We start from the raw sequence: 21,601 nt of genomic DNA on the forward strand, positions 1-21,601 counted from the left end.
ACCACTTCCACGCATGCCTGCCAGAGGTAATGGAAGCCACACTCTACCCTGTTTGTGTCATCTGTAGAATTTCACTCTTCACTCTGGACGTGCCTTTTTACGTTTGAGTAATAATTAACAAAGCAAATGATGATACGCACACCTACCATCTTTAATTAAACCATTTTATGGCATATGTTCGTATTTGCTTGTTTGGGGATTTTTTTCACGTATATGGATTTGGGGTACTTTTGAATGTGGAAAGGCAAATTACAACTGATCGGTATTGCATTCAAAAAGAAAACTGAGTAAATACTCTTTTTGGAAGTAACTTTTGAAATAACAACCTGAAATACAAGAACTCAGATACTGTCATTTAGGACGACCCTAAAAATACTTTACAACCAGCTCATATATCAGCATAAACTTGCTCTCTCTGGCAACACATCTTCAGGATGAAGTTCCACAAAATGCAATGGGGGGTTTTGCTGAACTATCCAGACCCGTTGTACCAGATGGTACCGTATGGAAGTAACACTGATCCTTTGACTCTGTTGATTTCTAATTAGGATTCTAGTAATTAATATAGTTTGTAGGCCTTGCATGAACTCTGCAGATTACTCATTCATGTAAATGATTAACTGAAAGGGGATTAATCCTGGCATAAGTTCAACCAAAAAGAATTTTCCAGCCTGAAAATCTTCTCCCTCAGACTAGTATATTGTAATAGAGAATGAAACATTTATGTTTGAATTTGTGTAGTTCCATTTAAAAAAGAGTAACTCAATAATATCAGACTGTTAAAAATATCTGCATTGTGGATATAAATATACATTTGCTGTGATAGATCTCTTAGTCATGCTCTTTATGGAAATCAAAATGCATATTCAATATGAGAGATTAGTTGGAAACATCTACCTCTCATTGCTATTATTTTACAGTAGATAAGGCAAATTCTGTCTTTGAAAAAAAGAATATGTTTTAGAACTCTACAGTTCATGTTTAGCTGGTATATGCCAGGTTGAAATTCTTACAGCTGCAATAAATCAGTGGCAATGGAGGCCATTGGACACCTCTGGTCATGACCAGTTCATCCAGCACGTGCACTTGCAAGATTGTCCTGCCAAGTGTGCAGCCCCTTCAGGTCAGGCAGAGCCCATCTTTGTATGCTAGCACCAGAGTTTCATAGCTTGACTTTTTCTTATGTTTTAAAGTGTAAAAGTGCAGTGAAATTTCAAAATTTTCCTCAGCCTTTCCACCCATGAAAGGTCTCGCTGAGTTTAGGGGACTGTTTAAGGTTACTCAGAGGTGTATGCATTTCTGAACCCAAGGTTTTAGCTGGTTTTGTATGTTCTCAGTGCCTCTTCTAACCCCTCCTGTGATCAGTCTGTGGTTGTACATAAATAAAGAACAAAGGGGTTGCATTTAGTTTTCATAACCCAGTGAAATGTATTTTAAACAGCTGCCTCAGGGACTACTGTAGGTCAATGGGCCATTAAAATTAGAAGGTCAAGTATTTATTTTGTAGCCAATTATGAGAATACTCAAATACTTTGGCCCAAGTTGAATCCTCAGGCATGCACACTGATCTAAGTGCAGGGAAGTCTGAAATTAGTTTGCTCCAGGGAAGTGTCAGTGTTGCACAATATTTCTGAGAGCATAAGAATATATGGAAAAAGTGTTTATTCAGACAGCAGCACGCTGCTGAGCTCTATCTGGAAGCCCAAGCTACGTTTCCTAACCTGGGTTCTGCAGAGCGCTGCTTGCTAGTGAGTGCAGCTGCATCTATTCATTCGTGCTTGAGGAATGGTCCCTCCAGCCCATCCTGTGTGCAGTCTCTTCTGAAGGTTTTTGTCAGGCCCTAATGCCAATCTCTGCTGCTCTGTGAATTGCCTGGGTGTAAAGAGAGTCAACATCAAATCAGTGGATGACACAGATCCTGTGGCGCTAGCAACATAGCATCAGTGCCAGCTGAAGGCTTCTCAGCTGTGTAGGCAAGGGTGAATTTTGCTGCCTCAGTTATAAGTGGTCAAAACTGGGTCAAAGTTGGAGGATGAAGGGAAGGGACATGGCAGGAGAGAGAGGATGGAGAGAGCTGTGGAGGACATGGTTTGATGTACATGACTGGGAAAGATGAGGGCAGTGAACCTGGTACTGGAGCAGGCCAGTCTTCCCCTGCCCTCATTTGGCAGCAGCTCCTGGCATGTGTATTCTGAGTCAGCACAGCCCGAGAGCAAGTCACCTGGCACTGGCAAAGCCAGCAAGTCAGCATTTTTCCATCCCCAGCAATTTCTTGGCCCATGTAACTGCCCACTTCACCTAGGCAGCCTGCAACAAATCGAGATGAGCAAGAGAAGCCCATGGAGGCTGCTGCAGGCAGTGACAGTCATGCAGAAAGGGGAAACAGAGCAGCAGAGATGCCTGCTAAGGAAAGGGAGGAAGGATAACAAGGCAGTGATTCAGTGTCCTCCTCCCACAGAGAGGGGAACAGTGGCTTCACTGGGTGTGAGCAAAGGTGGGGAGGGGGAGCTGCCTTAGAAGCAAACAAGGGTCACTGTGGTGCTACATGATGCAGGACTCAGAATATTAAAAATCCCTAGCAGATAAATATCCCAAATAATTAAATTCTGCATATTGGGCCAAGTGCCTCCCTGGTTTAACTGCAAGGATTGTACAACAGCAAGAATGGGTTTAGTCCAGTGTGTTTAGAGTCTGTATTATTTTAGCCAGATGCTTGGAGTTTTGTTTTTCTTTAATGGATAAAAAGGGCCATCCAAAACAGAGTTGCTACTTTGCTTGGGTTTCATTGAAAGAGGTGCTACTAAAGGGAGAGGAAATCCCCAAAATGATACTCAGTGATTAAGTACATAGAATATAGGATTTCAGTGTTTGCAAATCCTTTTTTTCAAATGAACTTGCGGCACTAATCTTCTAATGGCATTATTTCTTTGGAATATATGCCGGATTAAGGAGTCACAATGAGGCAAAGTACAAAAATCCACATTAATCTCTCACCAGTGGATGCCGTGTGGGATGCAACTTTAACTGTTTTGTTCCAAAATTGGTTCTGTTCCTAACCTTGCCCCAGGTCTACACAGAGGGAAGAGTAGATATAAACAAGTGTGACACTGAGCACTCGGCAGATGGTCACAAACCATTTAACTGGATAGAAAGGGGAAGGCGTTTATTATTCTTAAACTCCAAAAGCTAAGCCTGCCTGGTGCTGTCCCTGACATACTGCAAGAAGCAGTTGCACAGGTCCATGAGGCAGGAGCAGGACACATGTTCAGAAGTATGCCGTGGAGGAGACAGCACCCAACTCAGCAAGGCCTGGTCTAGCAGCTAACGGGGGCACGGCTGGGCCTGGCCCTCATGATACATTGCATGTTCACAGCACGGCCTGGGCCTATTGCAAAGCAATGCTCATGTCTTCAGCCTAGTGCAGCCACCTTGCTCTGGTTGTCCTACTTTGTTTTGGGATAACCCTGCTGTCCCCTCTTCCCTCATAGCTGTAAAAAAAGTGAAGTTTTGCTTTCTAGGAAGAGGAAACTGGGTCACTGCGAAACTACATTTCCCTTCTCAACGGATTACAGCAATGATGTCATGGTGCCATGAGGTGTTTTCACTATCCTAAAGTGGTGAAAGAATTTCTGAATGGGCAACACATCACCTAACATACTGATGTCAGAGCAGTCAAGTTAGCCCAGCCTAACCACTGTAACTGGTGCTTAAAATGCTTAAGGATTTCCCCATTTCCAGGGAGTGGAGATTATCAGATATTCCCATTCCCTGTTCTCATTGAACTGCAGCGGGCATAGAGTGTCTTGGGCCAGCAGAGTCTAGCACACGTTCACAAACATGGGTTGCTTTGTCTCTGTTTCATCCCTGGCCACTCTGTTGTTAAGCACAGTGAGTAAAGTGGAAAAGAGCTGTCAAATTCATTGAGTTCCTTACCAACAGAAACACTTGGGATTTTCAATAGTCTGCATAGCTGAGACGCCTGAACACCGTGAAGTGAGTTAGCACACAGGGAGCTGATCTTTCCCAGTGGATACAGGTCTGTAGTGAGCTGGTAGTTTCAGAAATTAGGATAGGACAGCTGCTTCTGGTGTCAGAAAACCCTAAAACCAACCTGGAGATCCTTTCCGTTTGGGAACAGAAACGTGCCCTCCATTCCTGCAGGGAAAGACGCTTCATCATAGTGTTTTGTGCATTTTTTTCCTACTGTAAATGTTTTCTAATGTGGTACTTCTCATGGGCAGAAGGATTTTCCTGATGTTCACTTTAAGGTTTTCTTCTCCTAATCTTATCCTCTTGGCTCCTAGCAGCACTCCGTGCCTCATTCCGCCCTGTCTGAATCATTTGTATGTTGACACACTGAGTCAAGCTTGTTCTCGCAGCCGGTGGCTGCTCAGCTTCTTTCGAATGAATCGTTAGTTTTGTTGACCAGCTTTATCATTCCCCACCAAAAGCACTCCAGTTTGCATATGTCTTTAGTGTATACATATCGGTGGATGGTCCCTTATATTTGAGGAAGTATAAATTATATTGCAACAGGTGCAAGCAAAGGTGATCAGGAAATGATAAGGCAAATGGAGAGTTTGCCTCATGAGGCAAGACAAGAAGAGTTTGGTTGGTCTAGCCTACAGAGGTGGCGACCTCATATATTAAAAAGAATCATCAAAACTAAAGAAATTCAGCATAAATGCCATGAGTATGTTTAAGCTAGAAACTAATATTTGCCAACGAGGAAATTAGCTTCTAGGGCAGACAAAAAAAGATATAGTGAAGTTTGATGTATGTATCAAATGATTGCATCATAATGTTGTATCACGCTGTTGCCTACAAGTAAATTGTGCTGGATGATGCAGTACGACCTCTCCTCTCGTGTCTCCTGTTGCCCTAAAATGAACAGGAGCACGCTAGTCCTCTGTGTTCCTTTTTGTTACTGAACTATGCAACATCCTGCTGACAGCACGGCTTTGCTCAGCCTCCAGCAGTATTTCTGACCAGTATGGACAAAAGGGGTGGGAAAACAAAGAGCTTTTCTTCAGGTAACCTGATCTAGAAGGTGACTCAGCCTCTTCTAACAACAGCTGTGTCAGGGCCATGCAGTGGTTAGCGTGCAGTATCGACGGCTGTGCTGCCACTTCCTGATCTCTGCCTTGTGCATGATCTAAGCTGGGACATGATCAGAGCATTTAAATGGACTTCTCAAACCCTCCCACAAAAGAGAGGCCAGGGACAGCAGGCTGACATTGGGAGACAGTGCAGAGGCATCAGGAAAGAGCCCCCACACCACTTGCACAGAGCTGCCACTGTCAAACTGATGAAGACAGAAACTGTTGAAAGAAAACTGCATGGAAAGTCCTATTAGGGAAAGAAGTGAGGTTTTGTTTGTGTGTCATGGCTCACTTCTCCTGCAAGCCCTGAAACTACTGTAAAACGTGAAAGAGATTCTCAAGCGTACCAATGGAAAAGACAGGTATGTTTCTTTGTTTAAAAAAATGCCACTCTACAGCTTGAAACAGAGCTGGGGTAACCAGCATTGCTTTACAGCTCAGTAAATGTGCATGTACATCTATGTCCATTGATTTGTATAATTTTTGTATTTATAAGAAATACAGCTGTTTAAGGCTATTAAGAGTAAGACTTTAAACAATGCATCAGCTTTTTGCAATTGTAAGTGCTCTGCCCTTGAACACTTGTTCATGGTGGATAACTTCCAACACAATAAGAAAATTTACATACCTATATATACATCAGTACCTATACACACACAAAGAAAAGTATGTGTATGTAAAAACTACATTTGCCTTATTTTGACATTTTCCCCCTGACCTGACTCTTGCTATAATAAGATGAAAACTATCTGTGCAAATTTCTGATACTTCTTCATGTGATTCTCTTTTTTGGAAAGTTGATGCTAGTGACATTCTGTATAACTAAAGGTTATTAAAATGATTGAATTCATGCACTCAGTGGATGACAGCAAATTGTGGAATGAGTTCTCTGTGTGGCTCTGTACTGGGGAAGGAGAAATCCGTGTGAGCACAGAAATCCCTTCATGAGCTCCGGTGTATTACAGGATCAAGGTCTGAGCACAAGCCATTCCCCCTGCAGCCGAAAGCACACAGTAGGACTTGATACATATCTTCTCCCCATAGCCCTCACAAAGCAAAAGTCAATGAGTGCCTGCTTAGTTTTTATGACTGCTCTATTAAAAACATGTGTGTGTGGGCAAATGCTAGAATTAAAACTAAAGAAAGAGCATTAAATTAATGTTTAGAGAAAAACAAAGCAGCCTCAGAATCACTGGATGATGCTATAGCTTGTGTAGTATGAACAGAAATAAGGAAATCATGTGTATAAATTATAAAGTCAAACTTTAATTTACCTGTGAATTGGTCACTGAAACTGAGGTCACTGTAGTACTGAACTGTTCCAGACAAGCTGTTTGGGGGTTTGTTTCCTTCCAGCAGCATCATGCTCCCAGTGTTCATAGCTACAATATCTGGTTGTTTTCTGCACTATCACTTCAGCTTTGCTCTAAGGTTAATGGGGTTTCATTTGCATGTTCCACCCTCAGCTTGGGAGCATGTGACATTGTTCAGGCAAGAATGTCCTTGTACTCCCTGTTGCACACCTTCCTGACTGCTGGACTGGCTTTTGGCATGAAGAATCACTTAACCTGGCATCCCCTCAGAACAGGGACATCTCAGCCTTGCTTCTTTGATGTGGCCACAAGACTGTGAACTGAACCTGGGGATTAAAGGACAGGGAAAGCATCAGGTTAGCCCTTCAGCACTTGGTGGCCAGGTGGGGTGGCTTAGGGGCAGTCTGTGTTAACAAGGCAGCAGAGACTGATACTTGTACCATGGAGAACTGGGACCACTGAGTCTTCTGTGCTAATACTGAGTGTTCCCAGTTTATTTTGAGGGAGGAAAAATGAGTTCAGAGTCTGGTCTTCTAAACAGTGCTTTTCTGATATTAGTGTGGAGGGAATGGTAGGAAATTCTCAGTGAATCTGCCATTATGAAAGAAGATAAGCAAGAGTAAACATTACTGAAACTAAATCTTTCTATGTCTGCTGATCCCCTGAAAGATGACATTCATTGCTGCCAGGATAAGCATGAAGAGGACATCCTGAGGAGTTCCCCATTTGACTTTGTTATAAAACAGTTCCAAGGGAAGAGGTCCTCTCCTGGAAAAAGAAAAGAGCAGCCTTCATCCATCAAAAAATTCTTCAGGGGCCTTGACTTTGGGAAATCTGAAGGCAAGAAGGACAGAAGGGAAGTTGAAGAAACAGAAATAAACAACTCTGGAGCTGATGATCAGAGTGAGAAGCAAGATCTCTCTGTTGAAGGTAATGTTATACAATAATGAAATACATGCACATGTGCATATAATTTAATTTCATAGAAAATCAGTTGCTTTCCTTGCTAGCCAGAATCCTGTATTTTGCTGTCTACAGTTTATACTTTAGCCAGGATTTGCTTCTGATTGGGATGTTATCAGTTTGATAGGTGCCGAGCGTGGAGTGAGATCCATGTTGCTGAGGAAGGATAAAGCTTTTGGGTGACCCCTCTCTTAATCTCCAGTGTGAGAGGTCAATGCTGGAGTCAGCTCATTAGTTGCGGAGCTTATTTGTTTTCAAAGCCAAGCTTTGAGCAGTAGCTTGGCCTGTTGTATTTAAGATTGGTCTCTGTCCACACTGCTGCTAGAGCAATCTGAAGACAACAAGAGCAGATGTTTTCTACCACTTGACACTGATGAGGGGGAGGGAAAGGGAATGGAAATTCATCATGTATGTTATTTTGTGCACACAGGAATACTCTTTACATCCACACCAGAGAAAATGAGACTATTTTTAAAAAGGAGCTGGAAGGTGAGGCTTAGAACCCCATCCTTTGTCCTAAGAATTTTGGGTAGGTTTGGGGAAACAGTGAGAGGACAGCTACTGAGAGTGGGATTGCTATTTTGTGTAATTTTTAGCTGCTTTTTTCCAGCTATAGGCATTAGGTGAAATTACTGATCTGTTAAAGGGTTTAGCAATGAATGTAAATGCAGTTTTCCTTGCTGCACAAACTGCGTGGAAGAAGAAGGTAAGTGGGAGTTGCTTTGCAAAGCCAAGAAAAGCAGGAACTGCCTTACACAGACACTCTGAAAATGAACACGGGCTGTCATGAAGGAAGCAGCAGGTTCACCACACTGGTGAAGAGGGCCACTCGGTGCTAGCTGATCAAGTACAGACTGTATTGCTGCAGTGCAAGCACACAGAGGTGGCTATACAACTTGTGCATGCAGAAAAGCTGCAGTTCGGAGTTTTGCATGAATTTCATGTCCTTGAACTGCTGGTGCAAACATCCAGAGCCACTGGCATAAGGTAGCTTGGAGATGTGCAAGAGGAGATTCTTTTCTCTGCATAAGGAGCTTTGTCGTGATCTTATCACTCGGGTTATTGGTCCACATTGATCAAAAATAGAGTCCAGTTTACTGACAGATTTAGTTAATTTCCTAAAATCTTCACCCGGCAGCCGCAGTCAGGTCTTGCACATTGTGTTAGTAGCAGAGGTAACCAGGGCCCTATTTCTTTGTTACTCAGATGGACTTTCACATCTCATTTCTGAATCGGAGTCACCATCTGGTGAGCAGAGATTTAACCAGTTCATGCAGAAACTGGGAAAGAAACCCAACAGCAAGAATCTGGATCTAAATAATTGTGCATTAAGTGCAGCAGATGTAACAGAACTGGGTAAATACACATTTTATTCAACTTGGCACTTCATAAATTTCTTTAATTCTTATTTGCCTATTCAGTTATTCTCTCTTCTCTTTTCCCTTCCCTTTCTTTTGTACAGGCCTGGTTTTATTTAACATTTCATCTGGTGGTCCCAGATCCCTGAGAAATGTTAATTAATAAATTACATAAATTATATAATATATATAAAAATACAAAAATCCTACAGGTTGGTGAAGATGATGAATGTCCTTACACTCAAACTACAGATAAGAAAACTGAGGTACAAATTGTCATGGCTTTATAATGCTGCATTGGTTGTAGACAGCATCTCTGTATTAAGACGTATTGACATCCAGGATGTGCAGACAATATGCAAATAGAATACATTTTTTTTTTTCTTTTTAACAGCTTCTTTACTGCCATTTCTCCCAGAGCTGGAAGAGATCAGCCTGTCCTGGAATGGTTGTGTTGGTGGAACTCTGAATGCTCTCACTGTTCATCTTCATCATGTGAACCTGTTAAAAGTCCTTCGACTTAACAGCTGCAGGCTGACAGCGGAGGATGTCACCTCCTTAGGTACACAATTTAATTTACATTTACTTCCAGACAGCTTGGGTCTAATGTAATCCATCTCCTCTCTTCCTGCATCCTATTCCCGCTGCTTCCACAGTGGGTGATGTAAACTCCTGCTGTGAAACAGTAGAAAGAACTTGGACTTAGGAGTGACCTTATACATTTGGGTAGCTCTGCCGAGTCCATTCCTCAGCGTATGAAGCTTTCACATTCAGAAGGGAACAGAATTCAGTCCTAATAGCAGGAAAGCATGTTTTCAATTTGGATTAGGTGGTTTTTGGCTAGCTTTAATATCTAACGGTAGACAGAAGAACTGAAGCAGAGTCAGTCATAATAGGGTCAGCTTAGGTCTTCATGCTCCAGGACAGATGAGTGCTCATCACAAAAAAAGTTATGGTCTTTTGGAGGAGACTTAAAACCAGAAGTGCTGCCTCAGAGCTTTATGACTTCTTTTTTCAAGTCTGGGAGAAGCTTATTCCTCTGCTTACTTCTTTGCTTGGAATACCTGCAATGCTGCTTTCTGCAAAGCATGAGATTTAAAGGTTTTAAAGTGGTGTTATGCACTCAGGTTCTGACACTGAGTCACTTACCTCTGGGCCTGGAGTTTACTCTGGGGTGGGTCTGTGATACGTGTCTAAAAGAAGGGCAAACTCAATCAACTAGGAATTATAAAAACTACTGCTTATTTTGCCAAGTTCTAAAAACCAGTCTGAGTTATAAAGCTGGGGTTTATGTCGTTCATATTCAGGCTTTTTCCAGGAAAGGTTCAGAAATACAATGACATATATGGTGGTAGCTCAAAAGTGATCATGCTATCTGTTGGGGAAGAAAAATGCATCTCTACAAAAGCTGGTGAAAATAATCAGTCTGTTTCTGATCAGGGTAAAATCTGTGTTTCATTTTCTATCAGATTTCTTCAAATTTATTTCATTCTTTTTCCAACCCTTTTCTCATACTTTTTTTCTCTTGAGTTTTATTGGTTATCTTTCCAATTGATTTATCCTGCCTGGTTTTTCTGTGTTGTTTCCTTCCCCCTTCTGGCTTAGCCTCTGCTGAGACAGACACAAAACTGATCATACGACTTAAATTTCCAGTCAAATTGTGATGCCCAACACACATGGAATAGCAACAGTCAATTTGCGTTGATTTTGCCTATGATTTTGAAAACAGCACGTGTATTTAGGCCAATACTGCCTGTTTTACTATGTCCACATCTGTCTGTGGAAAAGTGGCTGCTTGTAGACTCGATGCATTCTGTTTAGAAATCAAGTGCCTCAAATGTGATCATAATACCAACCTCTCCTATGTGATTGCTCAGAGCTGTGACTGTGAGAGGTGGTAGGAAACCATTCCTGGAGTTACAGTCCTTTATTTGTCTTCTGGGTGGAAAATGTGTCTGGAATGCTAGTCCCTATGTCAAACAGAAACGGGCCATGCTGCAGAGGCAAATCCACTTCTCAGCTCTAGAGCATTGCTCAGTATTCAAGACTGAAGCAATAATTTAAAATAAATGCAAAAATAAAAATTAAGACATGTCCTTCTCTCTCAAACCTAGATACTCACAAGAACAGAAATAATTATTTTTCTATTATAAATCTTTTGTGAAGAATTAATTATGAAAACACAGACATGAAAGGGTTTTATTATTAAAATACAATTTTCAATTATTAGGTTGATGACAAGACTTTAGATCAAAAATTTATGTATGACACTTTGAAATTGCATTTGCATATGGTCTGATTAATTGATCTTTCTTGGGAATGAATTTATGCAAATATACATCTGACTCCCTACTCTACAAAGGAAGTTAGGAGGCTGGATTTTGCAGTGGGATGTTAGTATTAGAAAGAACTTTGTCAGATTCACATTGGCAGGTACATCAAGGCTAATTTTTCTGAATGTAATCAAAATCAGTGTTGTCTGCCTTGAAATCATGGGAAAGTTAGTTTGGGTCAAAAGAGTGCTCATCTTGATTCCTTATGAAGTGAGTCAGAAGTTCCTCTCAGAAATTAAACTTTTATGTTTCAGAAATAGTTGTGAGAGGACTTAATTCCTCCTCTCCAAAATGCCCTGTGGACACAGTACTGAGGACGTTGGAAGCTTGCCAAATAAAATAGAGCAGAACTACACAGGACAATAAATTCAGACTTGTCACTTGTATTGATTTCCCTATAGACTAGACTTTCTGGGTCCTTGCATGGGTCTACAGCGATGGTCAAACAGTCTGATGAGGATTTGGCAACCTGAATAAATTTCAGGTCTGTGTGTACTGTGACTTGTGATCTGTATTGCTCTTCAGACAAGGTGAGAATTTATACAACGTTGCTGCAGTAGCAACAATTCATGGCATACACCAATTTTCCTGGCAAGCCATTCAGGATATAATAATTTGAGAATTAAGTGGCTAACCTTCCTCTTTAATATATTCCAAACCTGTATTTTTGTCTTGCACTGAAATTGATACCCAGAATCAATCATCTTAGACTTCTGTTACAGGAGAGGCATTTGAAGTTGTTTCTCAACTGGAAGAACTGGATTTATCATGGAACAGTAACATAGGTGGAAAACTATCACTCCTGACAAAAAAACTCCAGAAAGGATGCAAGTTAAAACTTCTGAAAATTACAGACTGTAACCTGACGGCAAAGGATGGAGAATCCCTTGGTATGTGTATCCGTCCAGCTGGACTGAGACTGCCTTCACAAAATGTAACTTGTTTGACTCAGATGATGGCTATATTGAGCTCAATGCTAGCGGAAAGTTAATTTAATGCAGGCTCTGCATTATAACAGTATTTACCACACAGTGCTGGAATTTAATGGACTTTCTTCCAAAGAAGAAAGTTGTTCTCTCTAATCAGGTGAGGTAAAGTTGCTCTCTCTAATCATGTGAGGTAGGGTTGAGAAGAAGAATAGCTCAATCTAAACTACAGTCTGTCTGCCTCAGTGGTTCAGGGCTGCTGGATCCTTTGAGACCCTGAGCAACTCATGTGTGCCAGAATTTCCACCACCGATTGCTTAAAATTAAGCAGCTGAATATGTAGTTAGCCATGGGATGGGAAAGAAGGCCTGAGGGATGGGAATTTAGGCTGAGCTGCCAACCACTGATCACCCCTCCCCTCTCTCTGCTCACTATAGCTTAATCCTGTGTGGTCTTTTGATCTGATTCTGTGTTTTTAAAGACATTTTCTCCCTAAAGAGAAGCCCCTGTGCCCTCATCTCCACTGTAGGAGATGGCCCATATGCAACATACAGTCCTATATCTTTTAATTAGTTTTTTTTCTCTTTGTATTCCTGTTCTTTATTCCCCTGTGTTTTTTCACCTATATTTTCATAGATATTTCACAGATTTTCTTGATTCCTATCCAGTCTTTGTTTTGCTGTATTTTTTAGGTAGAACAACAACTTAGTAAGTCTAAACCACACATATAGGCAAACCTAGCCTACCTCTTCCTGTTTGTCATGATGCTATGTTTTTCTGGGGTTCATCTGTATATATTCCAGACAATTACCAATTCTGGTTTTCTTTTTTTTTCCCAGCTGAAATTCTAAATGTGATCCCAAACCTCGAAGTATTAGATCTCTCTATCAACAAACACATCGGCTGCAGTGTGAAGGTTATTGCTCAGGATCTGAAAAATGTGCCAGGCTTGAAAGAGTTAAACTTGCACATGTGTGGATTAAAGCAAGACAGCCTCCAGGGCTTAGGTTAGACTTTATGTTCAGAAAGACTTTCATTCTGAATAAATTGTACATCTGAAAACCATTTAAGAAAGGCAATGAGGTGGGATTTTGCTGATGGCTTGGCAGTATTAATGGGCAATCGTTATTTGCTGTTTGAAGATTGATAAAAGACTACAGAGGCTTTCAGTGGGAGTAGCATTTATCTTCCCTGAGCTCGAGCCTGTGAAAGTCAGTGGGGAGAGTCACCCTCCACACCATTTATCTGAGACACATCTTAGGGTAGATTAGTGGCTCTCTGGACATGCGTCCTCTCTCCCCAGACAGAAGATAGGCAAGGGCACAGGCAGGCTAGCTAACTTTTAACAAGGTAATCCTGCTCTCAGAGGGAATTCCAAATTCACCATTATCACTTAATGAGTGTCCAGTGAAGCCATATGAAATGGGCTTATGATTTGTGTCTCTCCCTAATGGAGGTCTCATCCATAAGACAAAACAACTGGCACTAATTAGCACATCCAGTAGTAATTTCAGCAAAAGGTTGAGGATTGAATGGATCTGGGGGAGGAGCTGACCTCACCTTCACCTGCTCTTTCAGAGAAGAATGGAGTTGCATAGATGGGGAAGCTTTGTGGTATTACTGTATGTCTGCTGTAATTATACGCTGAAGCTTAGTCTAAGAGGTTTGCCTGCAATACCTTGTGCAAACTTTGATGTTAAAGTAAATAAATGCTAAAGCCACGACCTGTGCTGTTGTAGCAGCTGGTGACCAGCATGCTTCCTTTTCCATTTCAGACGCTGCTTTACAGCACCTTGCAGAACTAAGAAAACTAGACATATCATGTAACAAAGAGATTGGTGGTGGCTTTAAAGATTCAACAGCTCATTTGGCCAGCTTGAAAAATCTTGAAGTCCTTGATCTCCACCAGTGCTGTGTAACAGAAGAGGACATGACCATTTTATGTAAGGACATGTTGAGGAAATCCATTAAGAATCCTAGGTTTTGACTCAGGAAAATACCTCAAAGGCGTAAGAGATTCTGCCTAACCTAGTCTAGCAGATCTCAGTACTTTTTTCATTAGGCAGTTTGGGAAGTACAGTGTGGAGGATAGCTTTCTTGATCAATATGGAATGATTTTTTTGCTGAATCAAAGGAAATCTCAGTGTCTGATCCTATGTGGACCTAAGGACCTGAATCCGCCATGATTCAGACCCATGATGGGAACATAGGAACTGCCATCAAGCACTGCTTTCTTTTGATAATCAGTAATTTTGGAAATATCCAGGGACAGTTCCCCCACTGGTATAAATTGTCATGGATCTAAAGCACATATCTGCATGTAAATGTAACTGCCTAAAACTCCCTCGGTGAACTGTACATGGAGTAGAGAGTGATGTTGGATCATCTTGCACTGCTGCTGCTGTATGCTTTATAGAAAAGCTGAAGACTGCAGTCTCCAGGTTAAATTGATCCAACTTATAAATGCTATTAGGAAGGAAAAGACATTTCCCATTCAATCAGTGAGACAGGGTTTTTTTTCTGTGTGCATTATTGTAACTTTTTGACATTATTTTTTACTCTAGAATAACAATAACAACAAAAAAACCCCCATGACTCAAGGCCTATATTGCCTACATCCTAGTTTCCATGATAAAGAGAACTTGAAAAGCTGCTGCTGAAGCATTGGGAAATGCTAACTATTAGTAATCAGTCATGATTTATTTTTAATTTATTGACTAATAGAGAATAATAACATTAATATAAAGGAGTTTCAGTTAGCAGTGAAGACATTTGGAAATAACCCCCATCTCATTTAATGTTAAAATGCCTACTTCACCTAGAAAATTTCAACAGGAAGCTGTGTTCTGACAGCCTTCCACACAGCATGTAATACCTAATTTCCTAAACATTCCTACTGAAAATGACAAGGCTATTTATGGACTAAAACATTACTCACCATAAATCTGAGTGTCAGAACTTGGCCTTGACTTTTGGATTGATTTATAAAGAAAAGAAATGATGTCAGGCAAATATACAACTACATATTTGTTCTATATTGGTGACTGTCTAATAAATATTTCATGTTTTCATAGCCCAGGTGATACCTTTACTCTCCAGTCTTCAAGAGCTGAATTTATCCTCGAATAAAAATGTAGGAATCTCATCTGATCCTCTTCTGGGCAGGCTCAGGTTTTTACCGAAGTTGAAATCCGTGGCCATCAGCAATTGTGGTTTAGGTGAAGAGTCGTTTTCATCACTAGGTAGGAATGGTTTTTTTAAAGTGTGTCTATTTTCTGTGTATCCCTGTGGGACAAAGCACTTCATTCTCCTTTGGCTGATCTCCAAAGATCATGGTTACATTATACCACAGGTCCTGAGTGAAAAAGCCTGTGATGAAACCAGTGCTTTTGGGGAGCTGGTTGCAAGGGAAGACTGTTGTATGTCTTCCCCCGTTATACCTGACTGGATAAAGTCCTTTTAGACCTTTGAGAGTGAGCTTGTGTATACTCCCTAATCTTGGAAGAGAAAGGAAAACATGATTTCGTATTATGCTGTAATTATAGTGTGGTTGTAACACTGCATTTGCAGTTTAGTGGGGTAAAGTTTTGACTGAAGGTTTTTCACCTCATTGCAGGTGAAAGTTTCAACAGAAACTTTCTGGGCTAGAGTTAAGCGTGGGGCAACAGAGGAACTGAGACAATGACTGCAGCAGGGGAAAAGATACTGCACAGCCATGAAGGAAAGTGCAGTCTAATGCAGGATATGTAAATTCAGCATCTTTTGCCTACTTCCTGCAAATGTCAGTGGATTAGTGGCTACACTGTCCCTTCGATAGGTGTTCCATATGGCACGTGAAGTCTAAGTACAGAGGGATCTGTTAGTTACTGTGTATTGTGCACTTATATTTTGTACTGTTTACTAGTGACATTGAAGCCTGTAGTAAAACTTGACTGACTTTAGCAAGCTAAACTGATCTGAGGTCCCTGCAGGAAGAGTACTATATTTATATCATTACAATTATGTAAGCATGTCATCATGAAAATTGGTGTTGTCAAAAAATACAGAGCGTTTCACCTTGCATGGTGAGTTCACAGCAAAAAATTGCTGTCTTTAAATTGATATAAAATGGTTTAAAAACAAGCTGTTAAATTAAATTGACTTCAGTGGGACAAGGTTAAGCCAATAATGTAAACAGAAAGACAAGAAACCCCTCCACAGAGTCCTTAAAGATTCTATAGGCAGGCCCTCCTTATATTCTTTTGTGTGACTTTTATTAAGATAAAATAAGCCATTCTAAGCACAAGTAGGCAGCCTGTTAGGAGCCTATTTACAGGTGAATTGCTGGTGAGGTGTGTGTTGAGGCCATGTTGTTTTCTGTTAGTAAGCAGAAGTTGCTGGTCTTAATCTTTTCAGCTGAGGCTGCCCTTCACCTTCCTGAACTGGAGATATTAGACCTTTCTTGGAATAAGTGCGTTGGTGGGAACCTAAAGCTGCTTTTGGGAGTGCTAAAGCTTGCAACGGAGATTCAAGTGTTAAGACTGAGCAGCTGTAACTTGGTGGCTGAAGATTTGGCTCTTCTGAGTACGTATAACATGGTATTTCCTAGCAGTCAAGGAGCCAGGGCATTTAGACCACAATTCAGGAGGGATTTGTTCCATGGGCTGAGCACGTTTTTGCATAAATCAAATGAAAAGATGGAAAATACAGCAGTTTTCTTCCCAGAAAGGGTTTTCATTTTGCTGAAGATGATGTCCTGTACATACACAGTGCAGAAGCTGAAAGGATAAAATGCAAAAAATCTTTTAGCAGCTTTATCTATTAATACAAAAAGACAGCACTTAGCAAATGTAGGTTTTGAGTCTCTTTTTAATATCAGATATTTAAAGCTGCCTCTGAGGAGTGTTATTTTGCTTGGTTCCTGGTTTTGGGTTCAGTAATTTATAGAAAATGTTCATGTTGACAGCCAGTAATACAGGCACTACCAGCTCTCACTCCATTAGGTGTGTTTCTGGAGTCAAACTATTATGGGAGAATTAAAACAAATATTTTTGCCCACCTCTTAGCAGCTGCTGAGAAATACTGGAAAATGGGAACCTGCTGAAGGAATAAATTCTAGGATCCTTTTAAAAACCTGTTTATTTTATAATCATCCTTGTGATTCTGTGGCCCTGACTCATGGGTTTTGAGTGTCTGAGATTTGGCAATAGCTGTGTGACAGCTATTAAGGCCCTGTAATCTGAAGGCTGGTGAGATGAAGCCTGAATATTTTTGACTTTACAAACATCACCCTTGATGGGTGTCTCCTTTGCCAATCATACATTAAGGATCCCAGTTCCCTTTAGGGTATATTAAGCCCATTACCCTCCCACAGTGAGAGGTGGCTGTTGTAATCATGCAACCTCATCTAGTTTTGCTTTCCTCTTTCTAAATCTCCCTGTAAAGCCTGTCTGCCCCTTTTAATTGGCACTTGATTTAACTTCCTTCCAACTGACTCAAAGGTTTTCAGGTTGCTATGCAATTTTAACCTGTTACTTCTGTTCATTTGGAATTGCCTGTGTTTTAAATGTTGTGCACTCCTTCAGCTGTGATAAAACACTTTGAGTTCAACAGCAAGTGATTTTTATGTTGCAGAGGAGTTGAATTTTGCTGTTTGACTGCTGAAAAGCCTTAAATAATATGGTATTAAAATACTACTCTTCTTACTTATAAGCTTTTAAAGCAATTGCTAGGATGTATTATTTGTGATTGTGTGTGTCATTTCTTGCAGCATTACTGACGCAGGATGGCCATCTCGCCAGATTACAGAAACTGGATTTGAGTTATAATAACAACATCTCTGACGAAGGGTGGGTCGTTTTCTGTCAAGGCTTAGCAATATTCAAAGAACTCTCAGAGCTGGATGTCAGCCTTCGCCCATCATCCTGCCGTGACTGTGGGACGTGGTTCAGCGAGTTGTTAGCAGCCCTGACAAAGCTGCCTGCCTTGGCAGAGCTGGGGATGCAAAGATGGATCCTTTCAGAATCGCAGCGGAAACGATTGGAAAGCTTTAATCAAGACAACAAAAGAAACATTCGTTTTGACTGTTGATGGAGGTGGAAGGTTTCTGGAAGGCCTTTCACAAGCAGCACATGAACCAAGTATTATTTGTCGCTGACTTAGAAGACTGCCCAGTTTTTAGTAATCTCATCTCTTGAAATAGTTCCACAATTATAGAAAACTGTTATTTAACCTTCTTCATGCATAGATCATTCCATTTAATAACATATTCTTTCAGATTCTCTGGGCTGTGCTTACACTATTGTATACACTTAACCTTCATGTTGTGAATACTGCAATGACTACTGTCAAAAGAGCCGGGATGATTTCAGATGGATGCTCTGCAGGTTTGCTGACAGAGGGAAGGGGCTGGGTGTGTGCTGGATGCCAGTGGGCGGGCAGTGTGAATGTGGCCTCATGTATGTAAGGAAAATGCCTCTAATGTGAATATACTTGAAACCTCTATGTTTTAAATTTTAGTTTCTTCTCCCCCAAAGCTTTTGCCTCTTTATGAATGCATTAAATCTACATAATTGCGAGTTTTGGAAAGCATCCCAACAACTCAGGATTATATATTAATCCAGTAAGGAGAACACTGAAGGAGCTGTTCTGCCCCTGCTCTGGCCCCTGGTGCCATCTCATAGTGTAGATGAGTCCTGTGTACAGAGTCAGCATAAAATCAAGGTAAGAAACAGTTGATTGGTGTCTTTGCATGTCTCGGGGGCAATGTAAGTTAAATCGGAGAAATGTCCTGCTACCTTAGCAAGGATTTTGGATACAGAGCAATCTATAAGCGTTCTGGATAAGGCTGTGCAAAGACTTCAGGATACTTCAGGGATGCCCCTGCTCATCCTGACCTGTTTCAGCCTTAACCAGACTGTGCTTTCTGTACAGACCCTTCTATGACATGCAGCAAAAAAAGCAAACTTCCAGAGTCCAATCTAGAGCATATGAAAGCCAGTGGGAGTCCCTGCAGTGCCTTCATGCTTCCTGCATTCAGGATTAATCCATTAACCTTCACAACACCTTGTGACAAAGAGAGTGTTCTTATCCTTACCCTAAAAATGAAGGAAATAAGCAAAGTCTATTATTCAAAGCCACAGGGCAGCTTCTAGCTAAGAGCACAGCACCCTGCTCTGTGCCCAAGACTTGTTAGAAAAAGTACCAACTTGGGACCTGTAAGTGGCTCCTCCTTTTTTTATTTGATAATTTCTTATTTGGCATTTTGTTGTATTTGCTTACACAGAGCCAAATTCTGGCAGTCGCTCATGTCATGGAGCATCTTAACCCACATGTGAGCTCAGAAACTGCAGTGGGATTATTCATTGGTAAGGTATTTTAGGAAGTAAAGATATTAGATCTGCCCACTGAGGAGTCTTAGAGAAATCCTGAGACAGCTTGAGGGATAAAGTACTGCTCAATTAGCTCTGAGTATATCTACATGCTGCAGCAATCTCCTGAAGGAGAGGCACAACAGGATCATTCAGTAGCACTTTCCTAACTTGCTAGGACCCCTCTCATCAAGTTCTCCCATGCAGATGACATCAATATTCAGCTTTCAGTCTGAGTGACCCTTCCAACATCAGCTTCTGGCTGGTCAGGGTTATAACCAGCAGCTGACCATGCTGTGCTGATACCTCTTGATCGTTTAATCCATGATGTCATGTGAGGGTCTCCATGGACTTCCTGATTCCAGTTTCAGTTCCAGTTGAAAAACACACTTTGTTCCCCCAGCTCTGAGAAATGTGAGGTGGAGTGTCTTTGTCAGAGGTACCAGGGAATTGCTGCAGTGTGGGTTCAGTTATTTTCTAGAGATCCTCAACCTTTGGAGTGAAGCAACGAGCCCCTCTTTCATACAGGGCTAACAAGAGAGACTTTCAGGCAATGACTTAAGCCAGGAGAGTTATTCTAATGTGGAAGTATCACGATCTCTGTTTGACAGCAGCACACCAACTTCTCTTAATCACTTGCCTTCCTGTGACTTCCCTCCTCAAATCTGCCTTTGGTCCAAGTGGGAAGTTTATCCTTCATGTGTTCTGTTAGAATCTCTCTGAATTACTCCTTTCCCACTTGAACCTCTCTAATTCAGTAAAGCAGCTGGCCCATGTTCAATGTCCACTGTCTGTTGTAATCTTACTGACTGAACTGAGCTTTAGTGTTGGGGTTTCGTGCTTTGTTATAGTTGGGTTCCTCATAGCTCCAGAGCACAGCACGGACTCACTGCTAGCAACCTTCTCCACTTGCTGTTCATGATCCCCTTCTCAGTCCTTTGCCCTCCCATGATTCTCTCATAGCTACTGTGCCACTAAAAAGCTTTTATTAAATCACTTCTATTGAATGTCCTGTCTATCTGCCCAGTCTTCCCAGAAATCTCTCTCTTCCAGTGATTTGCTCCTTGGTAGTCTCTGAATCATCCTTCTCTCTGTTCCTCTTTGCCTTCACTCAAGGGTGAAAAAATTTCATAAGACACCTCCAAACAACCAGAACAGCATCAGTTACCTCATAAAATGGAGAATCAGAACGGAGCCATCCCACTTTTCTGCACTCCCAGCTCTCTCCTGCCAGCAGGCATATTAATGAGATTTCAAAATGGATCGATTCAAGAGCCAAACAGAAATAAGACCTATAGCCTGGATGCAGATGTAGCCGCAGCATTCGGAGATCACTACCTGGAGGTGGAGCTCTAGGAAGAGCTGGGTCTCAGTGACCCTGCCTTTACCACCTCCTTTGGGATGCCACCACCTTCTCTGAGGCAACTCAGAGCAGGGGAGAGAGCCGGACTGCAGTTCCCACCAGCCAGTTAAACTAAATAAAGGGTACTGCTCCCACCCACTCCTGCATTTTGAATCTGCACACTTGCCAGTCCCAGACCAGCTCTGTGCTTTATGTGTGCTGCAAATAAACCTCTGGAGGAGTTTAAGGAGTAACTGAGCAATACAGAATAAAAACTAGGCAAAGACGTTAGATGTCTAGGACAAACAGCTATCTGTAAAGTGCTGTGGAAAGATGGTTGCATATAAATTTGGCAAGCTAGAATTATAGTAAGGAGTGTTTGCACGGTTCTTTTGAATAACAAAGGTGTTATGACGTGCCAGGACCCAGAGTCATTGCAGAATATTGTATTCTGCAGACTCTCTGCTTTCAAATAAGACTGTCATACACAGACATTTTACAAACTGTCACCAAGTTATCTCAGAGATGAGCTATAACACTAAGGATTTTGACAGCTTGCAGTCATTCAAAATACCATAACTACAGATTGTCAAAACATCAGTGAACAGTTTTGCAAAAGTGTAGAGATACTTTCAAAACAGCTTTTTACACCTCTGTAAGACAGGATAGTAATGCAGGTTCTGGTAGAAGTGCATGTGTTCTGACTGCCTGGAATCCTCCTCCATATTTCCAAACAAGGTACTGATCATTTCTGAATGTAAAACTCATTAAATAACTGCTAGTAGGAGGGTCCACAAATATTGTTTCACTCTAGATATGGCTGTACCTCACTGACTGGAAAACAGAATTCTAACCATTGCAGGTAAAATACTTTGGGATTCAGAACAAAGAACACCTCGTTGCACCAGATTCCTA

The 21,601-nt window shown here is 41.3% G+C and overlaps 1 protein-coding gene across 1 annotated transcript; it reads left to right on the forward strand.

Annotated features, from left to right (window-relative positions):
• Positions 1-6,995: 6,995 nt before the first annotated feature.
• Positions 6,996-18,566, forward strand: LRRC31 (leucine rich repeat containing 31). Its single transcript, XM_074834602.1, has 9 exons — positions 6,996-7,345; positions 8,585-8,734; positions 9,131-9,298; positions 11,792-11,959; positions 12,835-13,002; positions 13,771-13,938; positions 15,070-15,237; positions 16,391-16,558; positions 17,745-18,566. Exons 1-9 carry the CDS (start codon positions 7,063-7,065, stop codon positions 18,062-18,064), a joined length of 1,761 nt encoding a protein of 586 aa, XP_074690703.1. The 5' UTR covers positions 6,996-7,062; the 3' UTR covers positions 18,065-18,566.
• Positions 18,567-21,601: the final 3,035 nt, after the last annotated feature.

The sequence above is a fragment of the Strix aluco genome, chromosome 9, assembly GCF_031877795.1.
Source record: "Strix aluco isolate bStrAlu1 chromosome 9, bStrAlu1.hap1, whole genome shotgun sequence".
NCBI classification, from domain to species: domain Eukaryota; kingdom Metazoa; phylum Chordata; class Aves; order Strigiformes; family Strigidae; genus Strix; species Strix aluco.